At 46.1% G+C, this 26,492-nt stretch overlaps 1 protein-coding gene and 1 long non-coding RNA gene across 2 annotated transcripts; one reads left to right on the forward strand and one right to left on the reverse strand.

The window, feature by feature from the left end:
• Positions 1–8,407: 8,407 nt before the first annotated feature.
• On the reverse strand, positions 8,408–9,087 carry LOC311238440. Its single transcript, XR_014620362.1, has 3 exons — positions 9,039–9,087; positions 8,864–8,929; positions 8,408–8,735 (listed from the first exon to the last, which is right to left on the reverse strand). It is a non-coding gene; the product is annotated as an uncharacterized lncRNA (long non-coding RNA).
• Positions 9,088–10,749: 1,662 nt separating this feature from the next.
• LOC311238490 (inositol monophosphatase 1-like) lies at positions 10,750–25,769 on the forward strand. The gene is made up of 9 exons (XM_084326575.1): positions 10,750–10,800; positions 11,179–11,262; positions 18,570–18,703; positions 19,322–19,426; positions 20,345–20,390; positions 20,640–20,748; positions 21,007–21,115; positions 23,910–24,061; positions 24,272–25,769. Exons 2-9 carry the CDS (start codon positions 11,200–11,202, stop codon positions 24,388–24,390), a joined length of 837 nt encoding a protein of 278 aa, XP_084182701.1. The 5' UTR covers positions 10,750–10,800; positions 11,179–11,199; the 3' UTR covers positions 24,391–25,769.
• The last annotated feature ends 723 nt before the right edge of the window (positions 25,770–26,492 follow it).

Below are 26,492 nucleotides of genomic sequence, written 5' to 3' on the forward strand. Positions count from 1 at the left end.
AGGTGAGAGCTACAGGGCGGTAGTCGTTGAGGCAAGCAGGCTTGGATTTTTTGGGTACAGGGATAATAGTGGACTTCTTCAGGCAGGTGGGGATGACAGCCTGTTCTAAGGACAGGTTAAATATGTCAGTGAATACTGGGGCCAGTTGGTCGGCACAGACTTTTAGGACGCGGCCGGGGATGCCGTCCGGACCTGCTGCCTTCCTGATATTCACTTTTTTTAAAGGTCCGCCTCACCTCATGCTCTGTTACCCTGAACACTGCGCCTCCATCCGCAGCCGACCCCCCCCCCCCCCATTGCCGTGGCTTGTGAGCTGGTGTTGTTATTACCAGCATCAAACCTTGCATAGAAGGTATTGAGGTCATTTGCTAAGGAGATGTCACTGTTCAGTTTGAGGGAGGCGCCTTTGTAGTCCGTCATCGTTTTGAGCCCCTGCCACATAGCTCTAGAGTCAGCTTGTTCAAACTGGAGTTCAATTTTATCCCTGTAGCGCCGTTTGGCCTCTGACACTGTCCTCCTTACGTTGTATCGCGCCACCTTGTGGTCATTCATGTTGCCTGCCACTAGGCCGTCGTTGTATGCTTTGGTGCGCTCTCTCAGAGCTTCACGGACGGATTTGTCTACCCAGGGTTTTTGATTTGGGTAAACTCTCATTTTGGTAGTGGGGATTGTTTCTTCCACCATAGTACAAACATAGTCCAGCACTGTCTCCGTGTAGACATTAATGTTATCTGTGTCGCGGAACACATTCCAGTCTGTGCAGTCAAACGCAGACTGGAGCGTCTCCTCTGACGTCAAATCCCATTTCTGCACCTCTCGCGAGACTACAGGAGTACTTTTGATTCTCTGTTTGTACATTGGTGAAAGAAAGATGGACGCGTGATCTGATTTACCAAAGCCACTATCAGAATGAGCCTTGTAGCCACCTTTAAATTGCGTGTAACAGTGATCTAGGATGTTACCGCCTCTGGTGTTGCAAGTCACATGCTGATAGAAGTCAGGTAATACCTTTCTCAGATTGGCGCTATTGAAATCACCCAGCACTAAAATGGCGGCGTTAACGTTCGCCGCTTGTATTCTATTTACCTCGTCGTGGAGTCTGGAGAGCGCGACGTTGTTACTGGCTTGCGGTGGAATATACACTCCTACAAGGATGATCGCCGTTAACTCCCTCGGGAGGAAGAAAGGACGACACTTGATGGTTATATATTCCAGGTCTGGGCAGCAGTGGTTGGATAATTCCTTCACGTTAGTTGGATCGCTCCAATTGTTGTTAAACATGAAGGCAATACCTCCTCCACGTTGTTTACCGGACTCTGCTGTACGATCCTTGCGGTGGATAAAGAAGTGTTCGGCTGGTTGGATAGCGTGGTCTGGAACGTCCGGCGTGAGCCACGTTTCGGTGAAGCAGAGAACGTTGCAGTCTCTGACGTCTCTTTGGTATTGAATCCTTGCTCGGATGTCATCCAGTTTATTGTCAATTGATTGTACATTGGCTAGCAATATACTGGGCAATGGCGTTCGGTGGCGTCTGGATCTCAGCCTGTTACGGATCCCAGCTCTCTTCCCACGCCGTCTGGTTCCTTTGTTCCTGGGATCAAGGAACAAAGGATCTGGTCCTATTTTCCGGAGAATCTCCTCAGGCCATTGTTGCGGTTCGGAAAGCTGGTCCAGTGAGGCGGTCTGGACAAGTATTAGTGGTCTGGACAAGTATTTGCACTACTGCGCACCATTTTCAACTTCACTTTCGTCTTGTTTACATAGGTACATAGACAGTAATGTTACATCTAGACATTTATGACATGTAATAATAGAGTAAACTTGTAAATAGACAGTAATGTTACATCTAGACATACCAGATCTAGTAATAATAGTGTAAACTTAACTTTCGTCTCAGTAACAATGTTCATAAAGTGTACATCTAGACATGATGTGTACATAGACAGTAATGTTACATCTCTAGACATACCAGATCTAGTAATAATAGAGTAAACTTAACTTTCGTCTCAGTAACAATGTTCATAAAGTGTACATCTAGACATTTATGACATACCAGATCTAGTAATAATAGAGTAAACTTAACTTTCGTCTCAGTAACAATGTTCATAAAGTGTTGAGTGCTACAGTGTAGGTTAGTTTATTAGGACAAGTGCATGACAGTAAGGTTAGTTAGGGTTAGATTTTTTTTATTTAGATAATGGTTGAAGTAGTGAGTCTTTAGTCGACGGCGAAAGATTAGACGGGATTCGGCTGTCCTAACTGGGGTGGGTAGTTCATTCCACCATTGTGGGGCAAGGACTAAGAATAGGCGACTTCTCTTTGATGACCCTCCCGGAGCTTGGATAGGAGTAGGAATAAACTGTACATATACAGCACTGTTTGAACCTGGCACACAACATACTTCACATGTCATTTTTCTTTTTGTGGAGACGAAGATGATGAGTACCGGTCTTCTCCTCAGACATATAAAATCAGTTTTTCAATACAAGTACGACTCAAGACACGGAACATTAGTATGCAAAATAAAAAATGAACACAGATTTTGAGTGTGAATGAAAACTTTATTTCAACAAGATTGCAGAATGGGTACAATAGAGTACGGCTCAATACACACAATTGTTAAGGGGATGCAGACCAGAGAAAGAAGTTATATTCCGTATTTGCATCGCGTCCCGCTCTGAGCCTTACGAGATACTCCTATCTCCTGTGATACCTAATGTATCTCCCACGAATAAAAACACATGCACCCCACCTGTATGGGGCCCCGCCCCTTATGGTGGCACCGCCCATATAACCATGACTCTGGTCATGAAACACCCTTCCTCTATTTTCGTCCCAGCGTATTGGATGCGTGCACCATACGAGCTAGCGGAATGAAAAGATTAAGGAAGATTAATAATGTTGGAAGCTTACCGGAGGTTGCTGGCCCCTGGCATCTTCGACGCATGTTTTCGGCGACACGACGGGCCTGTGTTGATGTTCCTCGTTTGATGACTGCACATCGAGGTTCAGCTGTACAAGGCTGGCTGTCGGGCCAGCTTGTACTCAGGTAGGCCCTGTGTCTTCAGGCATGGGTATTAGTGTTAGTAATGCTGGTTTGTTTTGTTAACACAACCATGTTGTGTGTTGGCGCCGGGGGCAGGATGGTTTGGTGAACGTTCTCTGCAGGGAACGGTTTCCAAGCTGTCTTGGGCGTGCTGCTAAAACATCTAAAGCTATGCTACATGCTATCGCTACTGCCGCATGATATTACTACTGCTAATTGCTATGCTGTTTTAATGTCTCCGCCGTGAGATGTTGTCACTCTCCCGCCTCTTGCCCGGTTCATCAATGAAGGCAGTCGGTAGCTGTTGTGGGGTTTTTGAGTTCTATTTACCTTTTTCGGGTAAATGGGTTGACAACGGGGTAGGTCGTGGCTAGGTTCCTAGCCAGGTATTTTACCTTGTGTTCCGGCGGGGTTTGTTGAACGGTGTTCCCATCTGGGTTGGCGTCGGGTAGTGGGGCTATGGGTCCAGCCGACATGATAAACATGTTGCGTGTCTGTGCACAGGCATTTGTTGTCTTGGGTCCCACATTGCCTGGCGTTAGGCTGCAGTAGTATAAGGGCAGGGCCGCCTAGGAGAAATGTGAGGCCCTGTGCGTTTTTAGACGCGAGGCCCCCCATCTCCTGGGGCGGCCCTGTGTAGGGGGCTATTGTTTTGTTTTGTCACTCTGCTATGAGAAGGTCTGTCTTGCTACAGCTTTCTCTCCTCTCAAACCATGCATACTGACGGTCAATCGGTATACTGGGGGAGTAGTGCAGGGGGGGGGCTTTGTTTACCTTTTTTGGTAAATGGGCTAAACTAGGGCTGGTGTTCTGTTGTGAATATTTTGAATGAAGACGGGTCTGGTCCGTCTCCCCTTAAACTTTGTGTGTATGGGTTTGCTCATTCTACAGTTTTTGTGGTTTAGCTCTTTTTATTCATTTAACCCTTTCATGGTGCACACCACAGTGGAGGGTGCTGTTTGCAATCACCACTGGTGCTCCATGTTAACGTCAGTCCTTTGTTTTTGATATATTGAAACAATGCCCCGCCCGGCCGACACCATGGGTGGGTCGGCCTGACGAGTGGCTGGTGGGCTGTTAAGGCTTGTACCGCCACGGTATGGAATTGGCAACGATTAGAACTGTGTTCGAATTGGTGTTTTTTTTCTATTAAAAAAAATTGTGTCTGGTGGAGGGGCCTTGAGGGCCAGCCGACGTCGACACATCGCGCAAGGTTGTTGACGTTATTAGCTTTGACCCAGCCGCAAGCTATAACCGCTCAGGGTTCCCCTCTCCGCAGGGGATTTTGGTCTTCTGCTGGAGCGCGGGCGGTATTGTCCTAGGCCCTACACCGCCTCACACCGCGCAGCCAGAAGAAGAGAGAGCACGGCCTCGTCAGCGGCGATGACGGGGCCCTCGACAGGCGGCCATGTTTTTCCCCCGCCAGAGGTATCCTGGGCGTTGATTCGACAGGTGTCCACAAGGCCGACAGCCTTGGCGGCCGAGGGATCGGCCATGTAGGATGGGTTCGGCTTGAACAAACAAGCCGTCACCGTCCTGCCGCGAGCAGCCCGCTCTCCGATCACTCCCTTTCCCAACACCAGCGGGAGAAGTGGGCTCTAAACAAGTATGATTGTTTCCTTTGGCTGCGGGCCGCGTGCCTTCGTTGATGCGCGGGCGGCCCCCCTTTTCGCTTCTCATGGGGACAGGGGCTGACACCCAGTTGATGGCTGAGCCTGGGTCTGTCCGTGAGAATGTTGTGCTGTCAAGCGGCTCCCACATCTTGAACTGTGTTGGTTGAGCCTGGTGTTACGTCTGTCAACTTAAGTGTTGTCAGCAGGGGGGCTCGAAACCTTTTGAGGCACACAGTGCGGGCTTCCCCGGCCTCGCCTTCGCCAGGCCAGGTATCATGTTGGTGCCTCCCACTCCTGAAATATTGGCAAGTGGTCGCAGCTCACATGGTTTGGGGTGGTAGTAATATCACTGCAGGGCTACGGTGTGTAGGAACCCATGGGGGCCTTACACCTTGCATGTCCGGCTGCAGAACAACTCCTTCAGCATGTTCTGGAGGGGTGTTCAGTGGGGGGGCTTTTTTGATCGGAAGCCCCCCGTATCAGACAGGCCCTTTCTGTCGGGGTTCCCCCTTGGGTGCGATTGCCTCGTGGGTGGTGTCAGGGTCAGGTGTTCCGACACGGAACGCGCTCCTCGCACGGTTCCAGGGTTGTCTTCGCACAGCGGGGGGACCGGGCCAACTATCTACAGTTCCTGGCGGACCTGCGCCACGTGACGGCGGGTGCGTTGGGAGTGTCGTCACATATGACTACGGCAGTACCATATGTCGAGGTAGATGGAGAGAATGGTGAGGCGGGGACTTGTGTTTACACAACCCCACCCGTTTTCAGGTTTGGTACAGACCCTGTTGTCGGGGTCTCCAGCAGGGACAGCTCTGGTCGACGAGATCCAATCTCTGTGGACGAAGCAAGCCATCGTCGTGGCGTTCTCCTCCCGGTGTTCTCTGCCCGAGAAGTCGGGAGGGAGGGGTGTAAGACCCAGGCTGGACCTGTCCCATGGGAAGGTTCAGCATTTTTTGGATCGTCTCCTACCTGTTGAACACTGTCAGGTGGGGGTCTGGTTCTCCTCCATAGACCTGTAGGATGCGTATGCGCATCCCCGATCTTCCATCCTAGGGCTTACCTACGCTTCCTTTGCAGGGTTAGCGTATGAGTACCAGAGGCTGCCGTTCGGTTTTCTCTGGCTCCCCGCATCTTCACCAAGTGCGTGGAGGCCGCACTGGGGCCTCTGCGTCATCCAGGGTTACGGAGTGTTCTGCCCTGATGACGTTCTGGTCCTTCGCGGTCAAGGTGGATCGTCAGGTCTCGTACCAGGCAGGTCTCTACCAGCCTGGGGTTGCTGTAGACTGGATGTAGAGTATTCCTCTTCCCAGTCAACGGTTGGGGGGCTATGGGCATCCATCTCAGAGCGTGTTGTCAACACGCTCGGGAGGTTCCGTCCTAGGACGGTTACGGCGCTGTCTCACGTCACGTTTTTCACCGACGCCTCCCTCGCTGGTGATGCGTCGGGCCAACGCAGTAGGGGGCAGCTGGCAAACCATGCTGCCCGGTCTGCGCTACGTTCAATGTGTTGGTGTTGAAAGCGGTCCTTCTGGTCCACAAATGGTGTTGATCAGGACGGACGATACGACGTCAGTGTCGTGTATCGACAGACAGGGAGGAGTACGCTCCCCCTGTCTGCACCAGGCGGCGGGCGGCTGGCTATGGGCGTCCTCCATCTGCGCGGCCTAAGGGCTCCCCACATCCCCGGCAGGGAGAATGTGGGTGCAGGTGTACTGTCGCGGGGCGGCCCTCATCCTGACGGGTGAGGATTGCGTCTGGACATGGCCAGGCAGGTCTGGGACCGATGCCGTGCCGCCAGGGATTCTTCCCCATACATCTGTTAGGTCAGTTGTTGGGACGGGTACGTTGAGGGGCGCAGGTTCTTGATCCTGATGGTGTTACCATCTGGAATGCGCATGCTCCCTCCACTGTCGCGCTTACGTGGGCAGATGACGTATGTTCCAAGTGTGGTGTAAGGCGGGGGGCCGGGACTCAGTCTCCTGCCCCCTGGATGCTGTCCTTAGTTACCTCCAGTCTCTCCTTGATAGACTGTCGGCTTCGACGGTGAGGGTATATGCAGCAGCTATATCCTCCTATCATGAGGGGTTTGAGGGGATGTCTTGTTCAGCCACCCTCTTGTGAAGCGTTTCCTGCTTGGCGCTCGACGCGTTAAGCCGGTGCAACGCTCCTTGGCTCCGACTTGGGATCTTCAATTGGTCCTCGTCGGTTGTCCTTGGCCCCGTTTGAGCCGCTCGAGCAGGCGCCGTTGGGACAGCTGTCCTTCAGGACCGCGTTCCTTCTGGCTGTCACTTCCGCTAAACACGTAGGTGAGCTCTGTGCTCTCTCGGTACGTCCAGAGTGCCTATCTTTTCGGACCGATTGCGGTGTCACTCTGCGACCTAATCCTGCTTTCGTGCCTAAGAATATCCGGAGTTCCTTCCGCTCCCGGGATATTGTGGTTCAGGCGTTTCGTCCTCCTCCTCACACTAGTGAGTTAGATGCGGGCCTTCACCTGTCATGTCCAGTCCGTGCTTGGGGATTTACCTCAGCCGTACTCAGGATTTCAGGGTTACCGACCAGCTTTTTGTCTGTTACGGTGGGGCTCGTGCTGGTAAGGCACTGTCGGAGCAGCGCCTGTCCCATTGGTTGTGCGAGGGTGTTACCCTCTGCTACACGTTGGCTGGGCAGGATCCCCCTGGGGGCGTCAGGGCGCACTCCACTCGTGGGGTGGCTGCCTCTGCCGCTCTCCTGGGTGGGGCCTCGGTGGAGGCCATCTGTGCTGCAGCTTCATGGTCCTCCCCGGGCTCCTTTGTAAGGTTTTTCCTCATGGACATGACCGGGGGTTCTGTCTCCCAGGCGGTTCTGGGGTCTGTGGCCTTTCCTGCTTCCCGTCCTTTGGTCGGGTAGCAGGAGTGTGTGGGTATGGGCCGCAGTGTGTTGAGTCACACGTGGTTCCGCCTGTACGGTGTGTTCAAGGGGTTCTAGTTCCCTCTTGTTCGCATTCAGGTGGAGTTGACTGCGCCCCCCCTTCGTTAGGAAGGATGGGGTGACAGGGCTCCCCGCACCCCTTGATGTGGGCTTACGGGTCCTCAGGGGGTACATCTGTCGGGTCTCGCGCCCGCTCTTCCCCATTATCTCGTAAGGCTCAGAGCGGGACGCGATGCAAATACGGAATATAACGATAGGTTATGTAGATAACCTAGTTATATTAGTATTGGCTAAGCGTCCCGCTCTGCGCGCCCTGAGTTCCCTCTTGAGGGATCTTTTCCTGGGACGGGTTTTGGCGAGGAAGGGTGTTTCATGACCAGAGTCATGGTTATATGGGCGGTGCCACCATAAGGGGCGGGGCCCCATACAGGTGGGGTGCATGTGTTTTTATTCGTGGGAGATACATTAGGTATCACAGGAGATAGGAGTATCTTGTAAGGCTCAGAGCGGGACGCTTAGCCAATACTAATATAACTAGGTTATCTACATAACCTATCGTTTTGTCTTGTCTTCTCGTACTAAAAACGTGACTGTTAGCACAGAGACGGCTGCAGTTACACACAGGGCCATTTTCGTTTCGTTTTCAGGGTCAGTTTCGCTTTTCAGAACGCAACGTAATGGCAGGCAAGTTAGGCCCAGTCCACACGAGCGCTGGATTTAATATAACCATGATTGTATGTGCGCAGTTGCACTGTTCGGCCACACACAACCGGGGATTTGCTACACTGCAACCCCGGTCTTTGAAAACCGGAGTCCAGGGTGAAGTTTTGCGGTTTTGTGTGGGCATAGCAACCAAGGTTGGAGGGAGGGAGCAGAATTAATTATTCGATATCAGTATAATAACTGGACTTTGAGAAGTCTTTATTCATGCAGACAGACACGCAGTTAGTTGGGTCGCTGATGCGTTTGAGTCTCTGCACTCCCTCCCCCCAAGGGCAGCATCGCTCATCGGTGAACCATCACATCTAAATGCCATATGAACACAACAAAAAGTAGCTCTCATCTGTGTACCTAAAAACAGTTCTGTAGTCTTCATCGCCAAAGCCAGAGGTATGCTCTATGTATTTCGAGTCCAATAATAGAATCTCCTGTATGCGTGGCTTCAAGACCTATAATGGGTATGTAAAAATAAGCACAGCATGTCAGTCAGGTTTCTGTGGGAATGTGGATTCTGCTATTCTCCCAGAACGGCAGACATGATTAAGTTTATAAGACACGCATTACTAATTTCACTTACACATAGCACAAAGTGGTTTTCGGTCCAGGCTGGAAAGACTATTGCATGTTTCATCTTCATGTCAGCCTAATATTTATGAAACATGAGTTTACCATTAGAGTAGGGATGTGCCATTATGCTTATTCAATTTACTAACTGAATAATTATATTTATTTCATCAATTAATTACACTTACCGGAAATGAAGCTAACGGGTTGATACTTCGGTCCTTCCAGGTAGGAACAACATACATGTCTTCTATATAAATGTCCATGTCCTGATGAGGAAAAAACAAACATGATTATTAATAGTCTGCCTTCAGTACCAAAAGTTACTTTTAAATGTGTAATTAAAAAAGAGGTCATACACGTTTCAGAGCCAGTTCACCAATGAGCTTCAGGCATGCATTTCCAATCTGCAAGAAATCACAATTAAGACATTATAGTGAACATGACTGAAACTCTCCCTTCGGTAATAAATGTTAATCTGTTAGACCATTACTCACAGTTGAATCCATATAGCTGTTCAACCCAAGGCTCCAAAACTCATCCTGTGTCAAACAAGTTTGTCCTTCCTTCACAATTATTTCTTCCGAAGGCCTCTTTCGGTCCAGGACATAACTGAGCTGAAGATAATAACCATTGTTGTGATACAGATGAGTAGTTTTACATAGAAAGTAATTATTTGTAGAAATTTGCCTACCAGTTGTTGTTGGATAGGGTTTCGGGACTTCGCCCAGGGTTGGTCTGGTGAGTAGTCATTGTCCACTGGAATCTCAAGTTCTACAGGGATGGACATACACAAAAATATAAGAGAAATAGTAACAATGTTTAATAAAACTAATAGTGTAGAGGTAAGAATTACTGTAGGTAGGCATAGGTTTTTATATGCCTGCTTCTGCTGCAGAAGCCAGGTTCTATGGTGTAATAGTTAGCACTCTTGACTTGGAGCAATTAAGAGTTCACTATTTAAGGTGGTGGGTGGCAGTTTAATATGATTATTGGACAAATCATGCATGGTTTCAGTCAAGGCGGCTAAACTTGAATTTAAGACATTTTAAGACTTTCTAAGGACCCAGGCATGCAATTCCACTTACTTATCATTGCTGGGGGCAGACCTGAACCCGCTTCAGGGAGCACACCTTGAGCTGCTTCCAGTGATAGATCAAGGACTGCTTCCTGTGACACTGTAAGCAGATGACAAACACAGCTTAGTAAGGAACAGTGAACTTGATGAATGAAGACATTTATACATTATTTCCTAGATCAATTAAAAACAGGATTAATGCATTAAATATCTTTAATGCAAGTGCAAGTAGAAAATGTACCCAATACAGCCTGGTGGTAGCTGTTTATTGCCACCGCTGTCGTCCCAAATAACTTTTTGATGTTGTCCATTCGCTTCTTGTTTTTGTTGTTGTTGAAGTGTTCTAGGATGTTTCTCATCAGGAACAGATGGGTCGATAGTAGTTGCTGCGTTAAAAAGTAATTGTTCTTTCTCATTTGTGCAAACAGTTGTTCTGCAACTTGACTGTTTACATGTCCTGCAGTTTGAGGGACTATTATTATTATTATTACTAGATCTGGTATGTCTAGATGTAACATTACTGTCTATTTACAAGTTTACTCTATTATTACATGTCATAAATGTCTAGATGTAACATTACTGTCTATGATGTACCTATGTAAACGAGACGAAAGTGAAGTTGAAAATGGTGCGCAGTAGTGCAAATACTTGTCCAGACCGCCTCCAACCCGTCCAGCCTGGCTCTGCGGCTCTGCAGATACCCCCTATTCAGTGAGAGAGGTCGATATCAAATTGTAGGGCGTTTCTACCATAGACTGACCAATGATAGTTGGGCATTTTCTTTGTCCCACCCACAAACATCCGTGTCGATGTACAGTACCATACAGTATCAGGGGAGTAACGTTACCTTCCATCGTTCACGAATACGTAGCGTAAGTTATGACTTAGAAAGTGGTTTATTTTGTAGTTGTTTTTATTAAATACAACGTATTTGTGCAGGTTCTTCTCTATGGACAGTAGAGACAGCAGACGGTAACGTTAGCTAGCGAGCTAACGTTAACTGTTAAACTGTAGTGGTAGTGGATGGATAACTGCACCCACTGTACCCCTAGCAAGGCGAATTAGTTTGAATGTTTGCTATTGTTCACTTACCTGTCTAGTGGCTTCCCTGGGTAACGTTAATTACTCACAGGTTCAAGTTGACTAGTATGAGTAATTTTGTAAGCGGTGCAGTTGCCGAGCTATTATTCACAGTCTTGCTTATACTACACATGAGTGTTGTTTACTGTGCATCTGTGGTTAATTTCTAGGTTGCTTCCTAAGCTGTTATAATGGCTGATCCGTGGGAAGAGTGCATGGAACACTGCGTGGAGGTCACCAAACAGGCTGGGAAGGTGAGGGACTACCTTTCTACTTATTCAGAAAGTAGGACAAGCACACCCACTCTGGTAATCAAACGAGAGGATCAGCATTGATTGATTGATTGAAAAGTTTATTAACAGATTGCAGAATGGGTACAGTACAGTACAGCTCAATACATACAATTGTTAAGGGGATGCAGACCAGAGAAAGACTTTCGTCTTGTTTACATCAGGGTCCCCCATTTTCAATTCATCATAACATGACATACATGACATACAGATAGACAGTACTGCTACATCTATACATTTATGACATATCAGATTTGCAAATACAGTACTGTTTGTGATACAAAAAGTGTCCAGAAAAAGAGTGTATATACATTTGACGTAGAAACTGTACATTGGGGGAGGTTGGGCGAGTGGGGTGGGGTTGGGTGGGTGGGTGGGGGCTGTACATTGGAGGTGGGACACACACACACTGTACACTGTACATTGGAATACTGACAAAGCCATACTTGGTCATTTACTGTACAACTGGGTTGGGTTCATCAAGATTGTTTGATTGATTGATTGAAAACTTTAACAGATTGCAGAATGGGTACAATACAGTACGGGTCAACACAACTGCTAAGAGGATGCAGACCAGAAAAATACTTTCGTCTTGTTTACATCGGGGTCCCCCATTTTCAATTCATCAGGACATTTATGACATACAAGACATACACAGAACTGTAGTAAAACGAGATCATAAAAAATATATAGATCCGAAGGGGAATAAACTGTACATTGTCATGTACAGGGTCTTATAATCATAACCGCCTTCGTCGTTATTGTTCACTCTTTTGTGAATATGAGATGATCATTGACACAGAGTTACATCCGCGGAAAGAGCTGAAAGGAGAAAGTGACTGAAAGCAATTATACTGTATCTGAGCATGGCAGACTGCTAATGTATTTTAAAATGTGCTCTTAATTATTCTGATTGTCTGATGTCTTTATATTTATGAACGCACTGTTAAACCTGCTCCCACTGTGTGTTTATTGAGAGATCAACGATGAAGATCCTTATGTGATTGAAACGTTGATCCTTCAATAAACACAGTGTGTGCAGATTCTATTCATTTTGTGTACCTACTGTACTATATTAGCTTAAACATTTAAAAAAAAAAGAATTTAAAACCCAGACCAATTTAAACATGGCATGTTGACTGGTACAGGCCATCGTTTAACCGGTTGCTTTAATATTTTTTTAAACGTACATTTTTTATTACATTTATAGACAGACATACAATACTTAAAATGACATCAAACACATAACAATACATTGACACGGTTCCCTTGGATTCCTATGTAATGGCTATGTTCAGCAGCCCAATCCCCCTTAACACTTTGAGTGCCAGCCACAAGAAACTCGTTAGTTCATGCCATGCGTTGAGTGCCAAGAACGAGAAATATTGTTATTTAATCGTTATTTTTTTTATTATCGATTTCCATTTTTCATCAATCTAGCCTCACGTTACCAGTGGGGATCTATCTGAGCTCGAACAGGGAATATACCGCCCCCTATCATCTCTCCGGATGGTATTGTCCCATTGGATTGGACTGAATGAAATGGATGGGAAAAAAAGAGTCCGGAATCCACATTTTACTTGTCAGGCATGTAACCGGAGACGATCCCATTCATTGCCGAGCCGCAGAACAGCGTGGAATATGTGTTTCCAGTACCCAGCGTTGGATCAATAAACGCGATCGATATTTGGAATGGCGATCAGGAATTGGAATAATCTTTTTGGAGAACATCTGATCTGAGGTAAGGAATCTACCAGTCTTGGGATAATCAGAGTTTTTTTCACCTATATCTCAGCGTGTCCCATATGTGTGTGTGGCTGTGAGTGTGTGTGTGCTAATCAGGAAATAAGAAAATCGATTTTTCAGCCCGCTGCTCTAGCGTGCATAAGTACACATATACTATCGATAATCTAGCGTTTATTTGAAAACGATTCATAAATAGGCCGAAAAATTACAACGTGTTTTGTGTATTCCACTAAAGAGCGATTCCTGCAGAATCTTTATTTTTTTCTGGAAGTTTAAAAAAAACAAGCGTTTTTCAAAATACTATAAAACGGAAATGTACCGATTAAAAAAAAAATAATCCGTTTCGACCGCACAGAGAAACAAAGCAGACGGTGGTATGGCATTTCCAGATTTTTTCCACTATTTTAAGGCGTACACTTTAAGACCACTGACAACATGGTTTGATCCACAAGCATCAGCATCCTGGAGAAATTTAGAAGAAAATATAGTAGCTCCACATAGACTGCAGGACATAGTATACACCAAATTATCAATTAAGCAATGCGAACGGAAATTTGGCCCCATAATTACTCATGCGATCCGGATATGGCGTGAAACACAAAAAAAATATTCTAACCCACATAAATGGCATAATCATACTCCCTTATTCAATAACAATGCACTCCTGATTGGAAAACGACCAATAAGATTCCCTAGATGGGAAAAACAAGACATACACACATTGGGAGATGTTTTCAACAAACAGGGTTTTTGTAGTTATGATGAAATACACAAAAAAAATGTATCTCACCGATTCCACATATTATTTTTACGCACAGTTACTGTTATGTTTGAAGGCTCACAGTGTTCCATTAAGGATACCAATTGTACACCACAGATACCACAAATTCTTCTATGAAAGAGAGACATCGAGAGGTTTTGTATCAGATTTTTATCATCAATTATTAACGTCTTCGTATGAAACCCTCTACCTAGACTCAGTCTGGAGGAGGGATATACCAGACCTGGAAGAAGATTTTGATTGGCAAGAAGCCTGGGCAAATGTTAGACTTGCATCAAGGAACCCGGACCATCAACAAATCAATCTTAACTATATTCACAGGACATACTTGACTCCTATAAGACTGAACAGAATGGGTCTTAAACAAGACTCCAAATGCTCCTTATGTACAAATGGGGACGAGGGGACATTTATGTACTGGGACTGCCCACCAGTTAAGATATTCTGGAAAGAAGTGACCCAGCAATTATCAAATCTCTTAACTTTGAATATACCTGTACACCCCTCTGTATTACTGCTGAATGATGTTTTTGAGTATGCAGTACCTATACAACTAAAGAGATTGGTTTTATCTGGTATCACAGTGGCTAAAAAGCTGATAGCATCACGATGGTTTCAACCGGAAAAAATTTGCCGGAAGGTCTGGATTCTTACATATCTCGATGTGATTTACCGTACTTTTCGCACTATAAGCCGCACCTGACTATAAGCCGCAGCAGCTAAATTGAATGATGTGTACATATATAAGCCGCACTGGACTATAAGCCGCATGTGTTTTAATGTTTAATTACCATATGTAAGGAGTGGAGCCTGCGGCTTAATTTGACCAACACGGGAAACCTCACCCGGCCCGGACACGGAAAGGATTGACAGATTGATTGCTCTTTCTCGATTCTGTGAGTGGTGGTGCATGGCCGTTCTTATATTGAGCTTTAAGTTCCCACCTCTACAGAGAATGACTCCCATTGGGACACAATACTGTCGGACAAATAACATTAACTCATTTACAAGTTGTATTAAGTTTAGCAAATAAGGGAACAGATAAATAACATTTCAATGCAGTAAAAAAAGCAATATTTCGATTTTCGGATTTTGTCCACATATAAGCCGCACCGTTATATAAGCTGCAGGGTCGAAAAATGGGGAAAAAAGCCGCGGCTTATAGTCCGAAAAGTACGGTATCTAGAAATATCTACAGCAAGAATTTTGGGTCTCAATGAATCCAAAATGACAATGTGGTTAGAAGTGGTGGAGAGAATAAAAGCTAGCATATAATGGTAGTGTCTGGTTAGGAGCGAATGATAATGGATGGATTATCCAATGGGGGGTCCGGGGGGGGGGGGGGGGGGGGTGCGAGCAAGAGCATATGTGTGTAGGGTATTAGATAGCAGGTATTAGGGGTATATCTCGTATAAGACATTTAACTAAATGGCGATTTCATTGGATGTGCACTGTTAATTAATGCTTGTATATCTAATCTTGTGTTGTCATGTTTGTTTATATGTTTGTTTAAAAAATAATAAAAAAAGAAAATACAAAAAATAAAAATAAAACAAGCGTTTTTCAAAATGGTATAAAACGGAAATGTACCGATTTAAAAAAAAATCCGTTTCGACAATGTTGACTGCAAACAAGTCATTGATAAGCGACAGGCGTATTAGACAATTTAAGATATAGTTTATGCGTTCGCAAATGTGCTCGCCCTCCCATTGACTACAGCGCTGGCACTCAAGAGCTATTTCTGGCGCCCCCTGCTGGCACTCAAAGTGTTAAGAGGGACCCCGCCATCCACACCGAGAAATAGGACTCCCCCATATCCCAGGTCCGCTATACTCGGGGCTGAGCACCCAGCGACACAGGACCCTTGAATTAAATTGGGCTAGGCTCAGTGGAGGGAAGGAGCGACTCCCCCCCACCGAGCCAAGCCCGCTACCCCCCATGTCACCAAGAACCCCACCCCACGTACATCGACCCCATAACATACAAGACCCCACTCTCCCGGGCCGAACCGCCGAAACGATGGCCCCCCTCCCCCGATAGTCCCCCCCACTGAGCTAAGCCCGTCGGACTCCCCCATATCCCAGGTCCGCCACACGAGGAGCTGAGCCCCCAGCACGACACGGGTCCCTTGAATTAAATTGGGCCAGGCCCAATAGAGGAGAGGAGAGGGCCCTCCCCCCCACCGAGCCAAGCCCGCTACTTCCCATGTCACCAAGAACCCAACCCCACGCACCCCGAACCCACAACACACAAGACCCCACTGGGCTAAGCCCAGCCGCTCTGACCCCCTTATGAGAAACCCCTCCCTCCCGCCATCCTCCCCTAGAAACAGAACACCCCCATATCCCAGGTCCACCACGTGGAGCCAAGCACCCGGAGCCCCCACCCGTCCCCGCCGACCGCCAGGCCCCCGGCCCACGAGAACCCCAAGCCCAGGCCAGCAGTAGGCCAGATCACCACGCCTCAATGGCCCCCAGACCCCCCGTGACCCCAGGCCCGGTGTCCCCGCGGCCCAGCGACCAGACCGCCCAGGCCACGGCGGCCGAGGGCCCCAAGGGGCCCCACCCCACACTTATCGACCCCACAACATGCAAGGCCCCCCTCTCCCGGGTCGAACCGCGGGAACGATGGTATCTCCCCCCGACATTCCCCCCCACTGAACAAAGCCTGCCCACTTCTGTACCTCCCATGCCACTGATATCACTATGTACATTTATAGCAACAGCTATTCTAACATGACTTAAAAAATGAAATGAAAATAAAATAAGCTATATGATTAGCACTTTTTGCCCCCGTTGGTGGGTTGGAGGGGAATCAGCTCTCCTAGGGAGAGCCCCCCCCCCCCCTAGTGACGGAGATATCCCCAATGGAGATTCTCCAAGCTTCTATTATTGTCCAATTTTTTTTTAATTCTTGTCTTTCACAAATGTCCATGTGCACATTTAAAGCAACTGCTATTCTAACATAACTCAGAAAAAAAGACTAAAGACAATTGGCACTTCCCAGGTTTTTTACCCCCGTTGGCGGGCTGGAGGGGTAAGGCTCTCCTGGAGAGGGCCCCTCCTATAACGACGGAGATATCCCCCATGGGGATTCTCCAATGCCCCTATTATTGTCCAACATTTTATTTGAATTTATATCTTTCATATGATAGTACAGTTCCAGAGCTCCCGGTCATGTCTCCGAATGTGTTTAGCCTTGTTCCCCACCGTCTTAGTTGTGCGTCATGTGTGTTAGTGTCTTCAGTTTAGTCTAGTGCGTGATATTTATATTATATGTCCCGAATCAATTTTCCCAACTAATGTGTTTACCTTGTCTGTATTCTCAGTGGTTTGTGTGGTATTTGTAGTGTGTCTCGAGTCATAACATCTATTCATTATCAAATAATATGCATATGTGGTATTGAATCTTGGTTGGTGTGTGTGACCTCAGTGCTTGAGTCCTGTTTGGTGTGTGAGATCTCGATATTTGAATCTTGGCTGGTCTGGTTGATCTCGGCGCGCGAATCCCGGTTGGTGTGTGTGGCCTCAATGCTTGAATCTTGGCCGGTCTGGGCGATCTCCGTGCTTGCATCTCAGATGGTCCGGTTGACCTCGGTGCATGAGTCCTGGTTGGTCCAGGTGTATCCAGCTTCTCTTTGTCCTTCTTTTGGGGGGGGGGGGGGGGGGGGGGGGCATTTGTTTTATTTCTTTTGAATTAGCCTCCATGCTCCTCTGAATATTCTGTATTGCATCGAGTCCGGTCTGCGTGTTGGTTTGCATGTTGGCATCGTTGGCGTTCTGTATTGCTTCTAGCCCGATCCGAATGCTAGCTTGCATATTCATCGTGTTAGCTTCCATGTTAGCTTGTAGCTTCGTCATCCAGCCAGGCCTCGCTGTTGTCTAACGTTATGCTGTCTTGCTTTACCTGTTGCGTCATCCCCTCGTGTTGTACCTTTCCCTTTGTTGTATTTTCTTTGTCAGGGGTCATTCTTCTCTCACTTCTCCTCGAGTTTTGTGCACTGGGTCTTGTCATCGTTCTTTTATCTTCGAGTTGTTACTTTTTATCGTGTTTTATAACTTTTTATCACCTTTCTTGAATTTTGGACCGGGAGCTCTGTTCTGCAGCTGCTCACCTGCTCCTCGCCAAACCGGAAGTCCGGTTGCTTTTATCTTGAGAAACTTAGAACTGTGCCTCCTCTCACCAGGCTACAATCCAATCCAATGGGGCAAGTATTTTTTTAGCCTTCAAAAACCATAGTGGCAATTATTACCCAATTTGTTTTTTATTCACAAGGTCCCGCATTCGATTCAATATCGATTAGGCTTCATGCCGTTGGTTTCAGGGGACCAGCACCTTTTGATAGTGTTTTTCCATTTGGATGGACACTATCAAAAGCTTGCTCTGTGGTTACTCTTGGCTTGCTGACAGGCTCCTACTACTTTTTCTATGGCTGCTGGTTGTGTTAAATGTGTGATTAATGGTTTAGTTTTTCCATAATATGAACTTTTGCTGCACAATGATGCAAGCTGATGACATCGCACCCCACAGACCTGACTAGTCAAATCAGAAAAGTTTGCAAACGGCAGAATGCCACCTATTTGTCTACAAACTTTCCAGATTCGACACATCAGGTCTGCCGTGCGTGCCTCTATGTGGGGTTGCGATGTCACTAGAATAATTTAACACCTTTAATTTAAACAGATGAAGCCAGTCATGCAGTGGACTCCCCTGACTGACTTAGCTGTCATTGTGTTGCTGCCAGGTGATCCGTGAAGCGCTCCAGAAGGACATCGCAATCATGCAGAAGAGCTCTCCTGTGGACCTGGTGACGGAGACGGACCAGAGGGTGGAGCAACTCATTATCTCCTCTATCAAGGAGAGGTACCCCACCCACAGGTACCTGAACTCCACCTCATCTCCCTGTAAATGTAGATTGTACTGAACTTGGTAGATCTGCTTTGGGCTTTTCTGCCCCTACATCATGGAATACCCTGCAGGAAACACTGAAACTAGACACTCTAGTGTCTATGGGTCGGTTTAGAACCATAATGACCAATCAGGTCAATATGTAATTGTTTTTAAATTATTACCTCTGTTTGAATTTTTAGCTATTTTATTCTTTAAACCAAATATATTTTTAATGTATTTTAAAATGTGCTCTTAATTATTCTGATTGTCTGATGTCTTTATATTTATGAACGCACTGTGACACTTGTGAATGTAACATCTCTACGGCACTGTAAATTACTCTAGTATAAATAAAGATTGAATGAATGAAATAGAGAGGAGACGGATGGTATTTACCTGGGAACGAAATATAATTTTTACATCCATAAATAAATAAATTCATCCCTTCAGTCATTCTTCCATTTTAAAATAGAAAATAGTCTGGTTGTCTACCTGCCAAAAGTGTCTAGTAGATTACATTCACTTCTCATCCACAGACATAGATGTACCAGCTTTGTAATATAATGATGAATGTTTTGCATCTCTGACACTGTGTCCTTTTTAAAGCTTCATAGGGGAGGAGTCAGTGGCAGCAGGGGCCCCCAGCATCCTAACTGACCATCCCACCTGGATTATAGATCCTATTGACGGCACAACCAACTTTGTTCACAGGTACTGCCCCGATGCCCAGCGCTAGCCATACATTTAAAATGGGAACGCCAACCGTTTTTAAGGATGTGTGTTATCCCTGTGCCCCTGGATGGTCCAGGCAATTTCATAAACATGCGCCACACATGTGCACACAAAGTACCCCCACAGACAGTGAAGATGCACTGGAGCCATAACATGTCTGTGTGACCTCTTAAACTTATACTAGTGCTAGAATATAAACCTAACTTGGAGCATGAAATTAGGTTCCTACTTCCTAACAACAATAAAGTGCCACATTCATTTTTTGTGGAACAGCACCAGATTTTACATCTAGTTGCTAGGGCTGGGTGATTAATCCAGTTTCAATTTCAATTATGATTTTGGCTTCCCACGATCGTGAAAACAAGATAATCAGGATACAACTATTATTGTGCCTTGTACCGTGTTGCTCTAATTTTGTCTTGTGTCATAAATGCAGCGCACGCTTCCTTCACAGCAGCATGCTTAGGATTCTTGCCATAATCGAGCAGCCCTAGGTGCCATCACAAAATGTAGGGTCCTCTCTCTCTGATTTCTAGCATTATGAGAGTATTGTTCACAGATGTGGACAGAACTGTCCCAGTGTACAGAAATAACATGTAACATTCTTGAAACAGGTGGCATTCACCTTTAGTGAACACAACGCTACTGAACCATCCAGAAACTAAGTACCACAGTGGATTTGTTTTGATCTAGTAGTTCATCAGGACTATTTTAATCTTAATTAGCATCTCTCTTGGTCTGACCCGTCTGTCAAGTATAATTAGCCTACCTAGATGAAAGTCAACTGATAATAATAGGAATTGATTCCTCTGAGCTCAAATGCTCAAGGACTTAATTAAATGTACTGCTTCAAGCATTTTGTTTATCTTTTAAATATATATATATATTTTTTTTAAGGTTCCCCTTTGTGTCCGTATCAATTGGCTTCACTGTGAAGAAAGAGGTAGGGTTTCAGTTTTCAGTATTAAATATTGTTTTCACATTGTGGGTGTCAGCTTTGGAGTAATTTATGTGTTGCATGGAAAATATAAACCTCACGTTACAAATGTTCACATTAAGGTGAAATAGTATATACCCACATATAGTATTATAGTATGACTTGTGTTTTACCCACCAACCATTGCAAATTTATACAGTCTCCTGCACCACATGGTCTCAATGCTTGTCTCTCTGTGTCGCATCTTGGTGTCAGATAGAGTTTGGGATTGTTTACAGCTGCATCGAAGACAAGATGTACACAGCGCGTAAAGGGAAGGGAGCGTTCTGCAACGGAGTCCCTATCAAAGTGTCCGGCCAAGAAGGTACCAGGAAATTAACTTCAGGCAATGATACTGTATGTGTAACGAGAGCCACCAGGTGGACTCATCAGCCATACTGTAGATATAGAGAAATGATTCCATTGGGCCGTTTCTTTCAGTGTCTTTACAAAGTGAAGCAGTAGTTATGCAAATTTAGCACACTGAGGTTTATTGTTTTTGCTTTGCTGTTTTTCTCCACACAGCGTGGTCTTGAGCCTTTCTGCCGTCTCATCCATTTTCTCCTTTTATCTCCATGTGCAGACATCACCAAGTCCTTGGTCCTGACAGAGATGGGCTTCAAGAAGAACCCTGAGCACTTTAAAACAATGATGGCGAACATGAAGACCATCCTCAGCATCCCTGTCCATGGGTTAGACCGCATTCTATCTCTCTCTCACTCACTCACTCACTCACTCACTCACTCACTCACTCACTCACTCACTCACTCTCTCACTCACTCACTCACTCACTCACTCACTCACTCACTCACTCACTCACTCACTCACTCACTCACTCACTCACTCACTCACTCACTCACTCACTCACTCACTCACTCACTCACTCACTCACTCACTCACTCACTCACTCACTCACTCACTCAATCACCCAATCACTCACTCACTCACTCACTCACTCACTCACTCACTCACTCACTCACTCACTCACTCACTCACTCACTCACTCACTCACTCACTCACTCACTCACTCACTCACACATACACACACAAATGCACACATTTATCTAAGCAAAATATGGGAACATTGCATTGACATACAGTACATTCATCCCCTGGCTCATAACCTTTACCAAAACATGCTTAAAAGGTAAGTTCAGAATGTTTGACCCCTAGCATTGTTTCCTACTCACCAATTAGTTTCCAACCATCACTGGCTCAGCACTCTCCTGGTTTCAGTCCTACCTCACCACCCGTAAACAGTTCATCACCATCGGTGATTCCAGTTCCACCCTGGCCCCAGTCAACCAAGGTTCCCCCTAAGGTTCTGCACTTGGCCCAATCCTGTTCACCATCTACATGTCCCCCTCGGTCAGATCATCCGCCGCCACGGCCTCAGTTTCCACTCCTGCGCAGACAACACACAACTATACCTCTCCACCAAACCATCCACCCAGCCCCCCCCATTCTCCCTTGTCAACTGCCTCCACGACATAAAAACCTGGATGTCATCTAACCTCCTCAAACTAAACAACAATAAAACTAAGCTCGTGGTTGTGGCACCCAAGGCCCTGCTCCGGACGGTTGGACATTTCACCCTGGACCGCTCCATCTGCCCTTCCCCAAAGGTCCACAACCTAGGCGTCATCCTGGACTCCGCCTTCTATCACCTCAGAAACATCTCCAGACTCCGACCATCACTCTCCGACTCCAGAGCAGAGACCCTCATCCATGCCTTCGTCACCTCCCGCCTGGACTACTGTAATCGGGTCCTGTCCGGGGTTCCAAGCAAAACCCTGGACATGCTCCAGTACGTTCAAAACTCAGCTGCCAGGGTTCTCACCTGGCAGCACATCACCCCCACCCTCATCCACATTCAAGATTCAAGAGGTTTATTCATCACATACGTACACAAGAAATATAGTCAAGTGAAGGTGGCCATGCCCGCTTCGATTGTGCAAAAAATATGAATAATAGAATAAAATAGAATAGAAATAAAATAGACATGATAAACGTACTAAGATAAAATACAAAAGGTAATGAGTCCTATGTACACTACTATACAATAATACAGTTATACAATGTCACTATGCTATCCTAACTATACTATACAAAAACAGGTTTTGTTTTTTTCCTTTTTAAAGTGACCTTTACTGGCTCCCCATCAAATCCTGCATCACCTACAAAACCCTGATCACTTACAAGTCCCTCCATGCTCTGGCACCTCAGTACCTCACTGACCTCCTCCACCCCCACACTCAGTCACGGTCTCTGCAATCCTCGGACACTGGTCAGCTCTCCATTCCCTGAACCAGACTGCAGATTTTCGGGGACAGAGCTTTCAGCGTGGCAACTCCCACCCTCTGGAACTCCCTCCCCGCAGAACTCTGCAAGCCCCAACTCTGGACTGCTTCAAAAAAACTCCTCAAAACTCACCTCTTTAACATGGCCTTTGATCCCTAGCTTCCTATATTTAATGTTGTGTGTCTGTCTACCATGTTTTTCTCTTGTCTGTTATTGCCCTATGTAAAGCGACCTTGGGTTTCGTGAAAGGTGCTATATAAAAGATTATTATTAATGATCACAGCTCTGGCTAGTTGTCCACAAAACTAATGCAAAGTCAGTGGGGCCACACTGAAATGATTACACTCCCTGAAACATACTCTATGGTTTAGGTTTTCAGCATTTATTTCAGGGCTCGTACAGACTTGAGGCATAGCCCCATTGACTTTACATTTGTTTTGTGGCTAACTAGCCAGAGTTGCATGTATCCAGTAAATGGCACAGATAGGGCTGAGAAAGGCCTCATCATTATTTTGTAAGTTGGAAATGGGGGAAACCTCAAGGAGAGGACATGGCCATCATATCCTATGAAGAAAAATGGGTATGATGCATGCACAGTTAAAATCAATAAATCTATTAGGTTTGGCACCGAACACTGCACCATCACAGTTTACGCATGTGTCATACCCTCATCTCCCACTGGGTGACTAAGATATATTAGCCTTGCTTAACCCTGACATTAAACTAACCCTGAAGGCCGTTTTAGACTTCCACATAGGCTCTTTATCTGCAGTGGTTGTAGGGGTTTGAGCATTTATAGTTCCATGCAAACCTTTTGGCTAATCTCTCAGAGATCAAGGTAAATGTGGAAAGGCTAGTGGGCCAATCGCAGTGCTTGCAGTTCTGTGCGGTTACATTTCGGGCGACATCCGGGACCGGCAACGCGGAACTTTCACGTTCAAGCTTAAATTAAACTGAACTCGAACCGCTAGCTAGCTCAAGAATGAGCTTTTTCCTCAATCGAGGATCATGTCCTTGTTCCCAATTAGTCTGAAATGTGTCCCTGATTATACAGTGAAGTCGGGAACACGAACACACACACAGTGAAATGAGCATGCTCTAAACAAGCCACCGGGAGGGGCCAGAGTGACGTGACTGGAATAACATAAAAATTCCACAGCTAACATCTTATCTGTGCGTCCACAGCATCCGCTGTCCAGGCAGCGCGGCGGTGAACATGTGTCTGGTGGCGTCTGGAGCGGCCGATGCTTACTACCACATGGGAATCCACTGCTGGGACATGGCTGGAGGGGCAGCCGTCGTCACTGAAGCTGGGGGCGTCATCATGGACATCTCTGGTGAGTCACGGATCAAAATAAATAAAAAAACTTTATAAAAAAACGTCAACGAAGAGTATTCAGTCAAAAACAAAATGGTTAAATCACCAAGGTGCATGGTTGAGTATAGTGTAAACACTTGTTTCATAACGCTGTCGTTAATATTTGTGATTAGTGGTGTTTAGAGTGAGGAGCGGTGGCTTGACCTGCATGCATGTTGTTTTTAAACAGGGGGGCCCTTTGACCTGATGTCTCGGAGGCTGATCATAGCCAGTAGCAGAGCGATAGCGGAGCGCATCTCCCGGAGTATCACCGAGTTCAACTGTGGCAGAGATGACACAGAGGGCTAGAGGAAACACACACAGTTAACTCTTTCAGCGCCAGCCGCTTTAGCTATCCTTGTACTCAGTGCGCCACCGCTGTAAGAGATAGGGATTTTTACTGTGCGTCGCAGTGTTTGCAGGGCTATATCTATATTCTATATTATAGCTATGGAGACAATACTATGGCTCATTTGACATTAACTATCCATCGTTCAACATGTGCAAAATTATAATTTTTTTCATGTATACGTCCGTGTGTTATACCTTTGCTATCGCAGCCCCTGAATTGTGGAACAGCATCCCCACCTCCATTAGGCTCGCCCCCTCGATAGATGCCTTCAAATCGAGGCTCAAAACCCACTTCTACCTACTAGCCTTTCCCGTTCACTGACTCATGCCCTGTTTTTCTATGTGTTTGCCTGTGTGCCCTCCCATAAAACGGAGTGTGATTGTTGTCTATATGTATCTTGTGTATCTACCCTCTGTACAGCACACGTTGACACGCGTCATGTGAAATGTGCTATATAAATAAATCTGATTGATTGATTGATTGATACCGTGGTGAATATTGTATAGTTTCAGAGTGATCCTGGCTAATTCCTGGTAACTGTGCTATGGAGCGATATGTGAATTTTGCTAAAAGCGTTGGCGTTGCTCGCCTGGACACGCTACTATTTCCAAATCAAAGGTATATAATAGGTATTATGTTTCATCATGCTTTGATCGTCAGCAACGGCATACGTTTTGGAGTACGTTACTGATCGTTGCGATCGATGTGAAATCATTGTTGGATCAAAGTAGGATTGATGTCATATAGTCCTTACCTTTACTAGGAGGTATCTATAATAATAATGCAGGACCTCTTTAGAGAGAGGTCTTTATTCGGCATGCAACGACACAACGACATGCAATGGGCGGCACACACACAGACACACATGCAATTGTCTCTCAGGGTCTCCGATGCGATTGAGCTCTGCTCTTAACCCATCCCATCGTCCTTCCCCCCAAGGGCTGCCGGGAGCAGACAGGGCGTCGGCGAGGGTCGCGCCCGGGGACCAATCCAAGTGCTCCTGCCAGTCTTTGTCAGCGATCTGTTGTGCATAGGGATGCTCGATATTGGCTTTTTTACCGATACCGATATTCCGATATTGTCCAACTCTTAATTTCCGATACCGATATCAACCGATATCAACCGATACCGATATATGCAGGGTTTCCCCGTCCAAAAAACTGAATAATTTCAGGTAACTAATAATTTCACTTGATATATATATAACAAATATTTTTTATTTTTTTTTTAAACCGATACCGATATTTTCCGATATCACATTTTACTGCCGATATCGGCCGATAATATCGGTCGGCCGATAATATCGGACATCCCTAGAACTTGTGCATGTTTTTCCATTGGGTTTCTCTTATCGGGGGGGGGGGGGGGGAGAACATGCAAACTCCACACAGAAAGGCCTGGGAGATCCCCCACCTGGGTACCTGGCATCGCGGAAACCTGGTCCCCAAGCGGGAATCGAACCCTGGACCTTCTTGCTGTGAGGCGACAGTGTTAACCACTACACCACCGTGCCGTATCCCAAAAAGAATATTCCAATTGTCTGATCGCGATTTCCAGTATTGATGTCGATCGGGTCCCTGACATGAAGCGGCACAAGATATGCCTCAAATGTGTTGAACGCGTTTCAAAGTGGTCGGATGAAGCGATTTACTTGGCTTGATAAAAATTCTCCGCCCGGACGAAATTAGATGTGACACACGGTGTGAAATAAGGTTTCAAAGGGTGGGCGATACTGCCACCTAGCAGGATGCGGCCGGTATGGCACTCTAGGGATCTCAGAATGATTTCGTATGGTAACACAGAGGTCCGTGAAATTGCATAGAATAAAAAAAAATTATAAAAAAAACTATGAAAACCCGACTATATTCGGGTATGGCGCTCAACCGCTGGCGAGATAACCCGACTTTACTCGGGTCTGGCGCCCAATGAGTTAAGCATATATATATACAGTATATATATTTCCCTCTGAAAACACCCCAGCAGATCTTGTTTAATTACTTTGAAAAGTACTCAGAAAGATTTTTTTTGGTTTCGTCTTGTTTCATTCACTGTCCTGCCT

This window comes from Notolepis coatsorum, assembly GCF_963971535.1.
Source record: "Notolepis coatsorum genome assembly, chromosome: 12".
NCBI lineage: Eukaryota > Metazoa > Chordata > Actinopteri > Aulopiformes > Paralepididae > Notolepis > Notolepis coatsorum.

What these genes read in the sequence shown, in the direction of transcription:
- LOC311238490 (XM_084326575.1), top strand. Translation starts at nt 11,200, where the DNA reads ATGGCTGATCCGTGGGAAGAGTGCATGGAACACTGCGTGGAGGTCACC. An exon ending in TCACCAAACAGGCTGGGAAG is followed by an intron (nt 11,263 to 18,569) that starts GTGAGGGACTAC and finishes TGTTGCTGCCAG; the next exon opens with GTGATCCGTGAAGCGCTCCA. An exon ending in CGTCATCATGGACATCTCTG is followed by an intron (nt 24,062 to 24,271) that starts GTGAGTCACGGA and finishes GTTTTTAAACAG; the next exon opens with GGGGGCCCTTTGACCTGATG.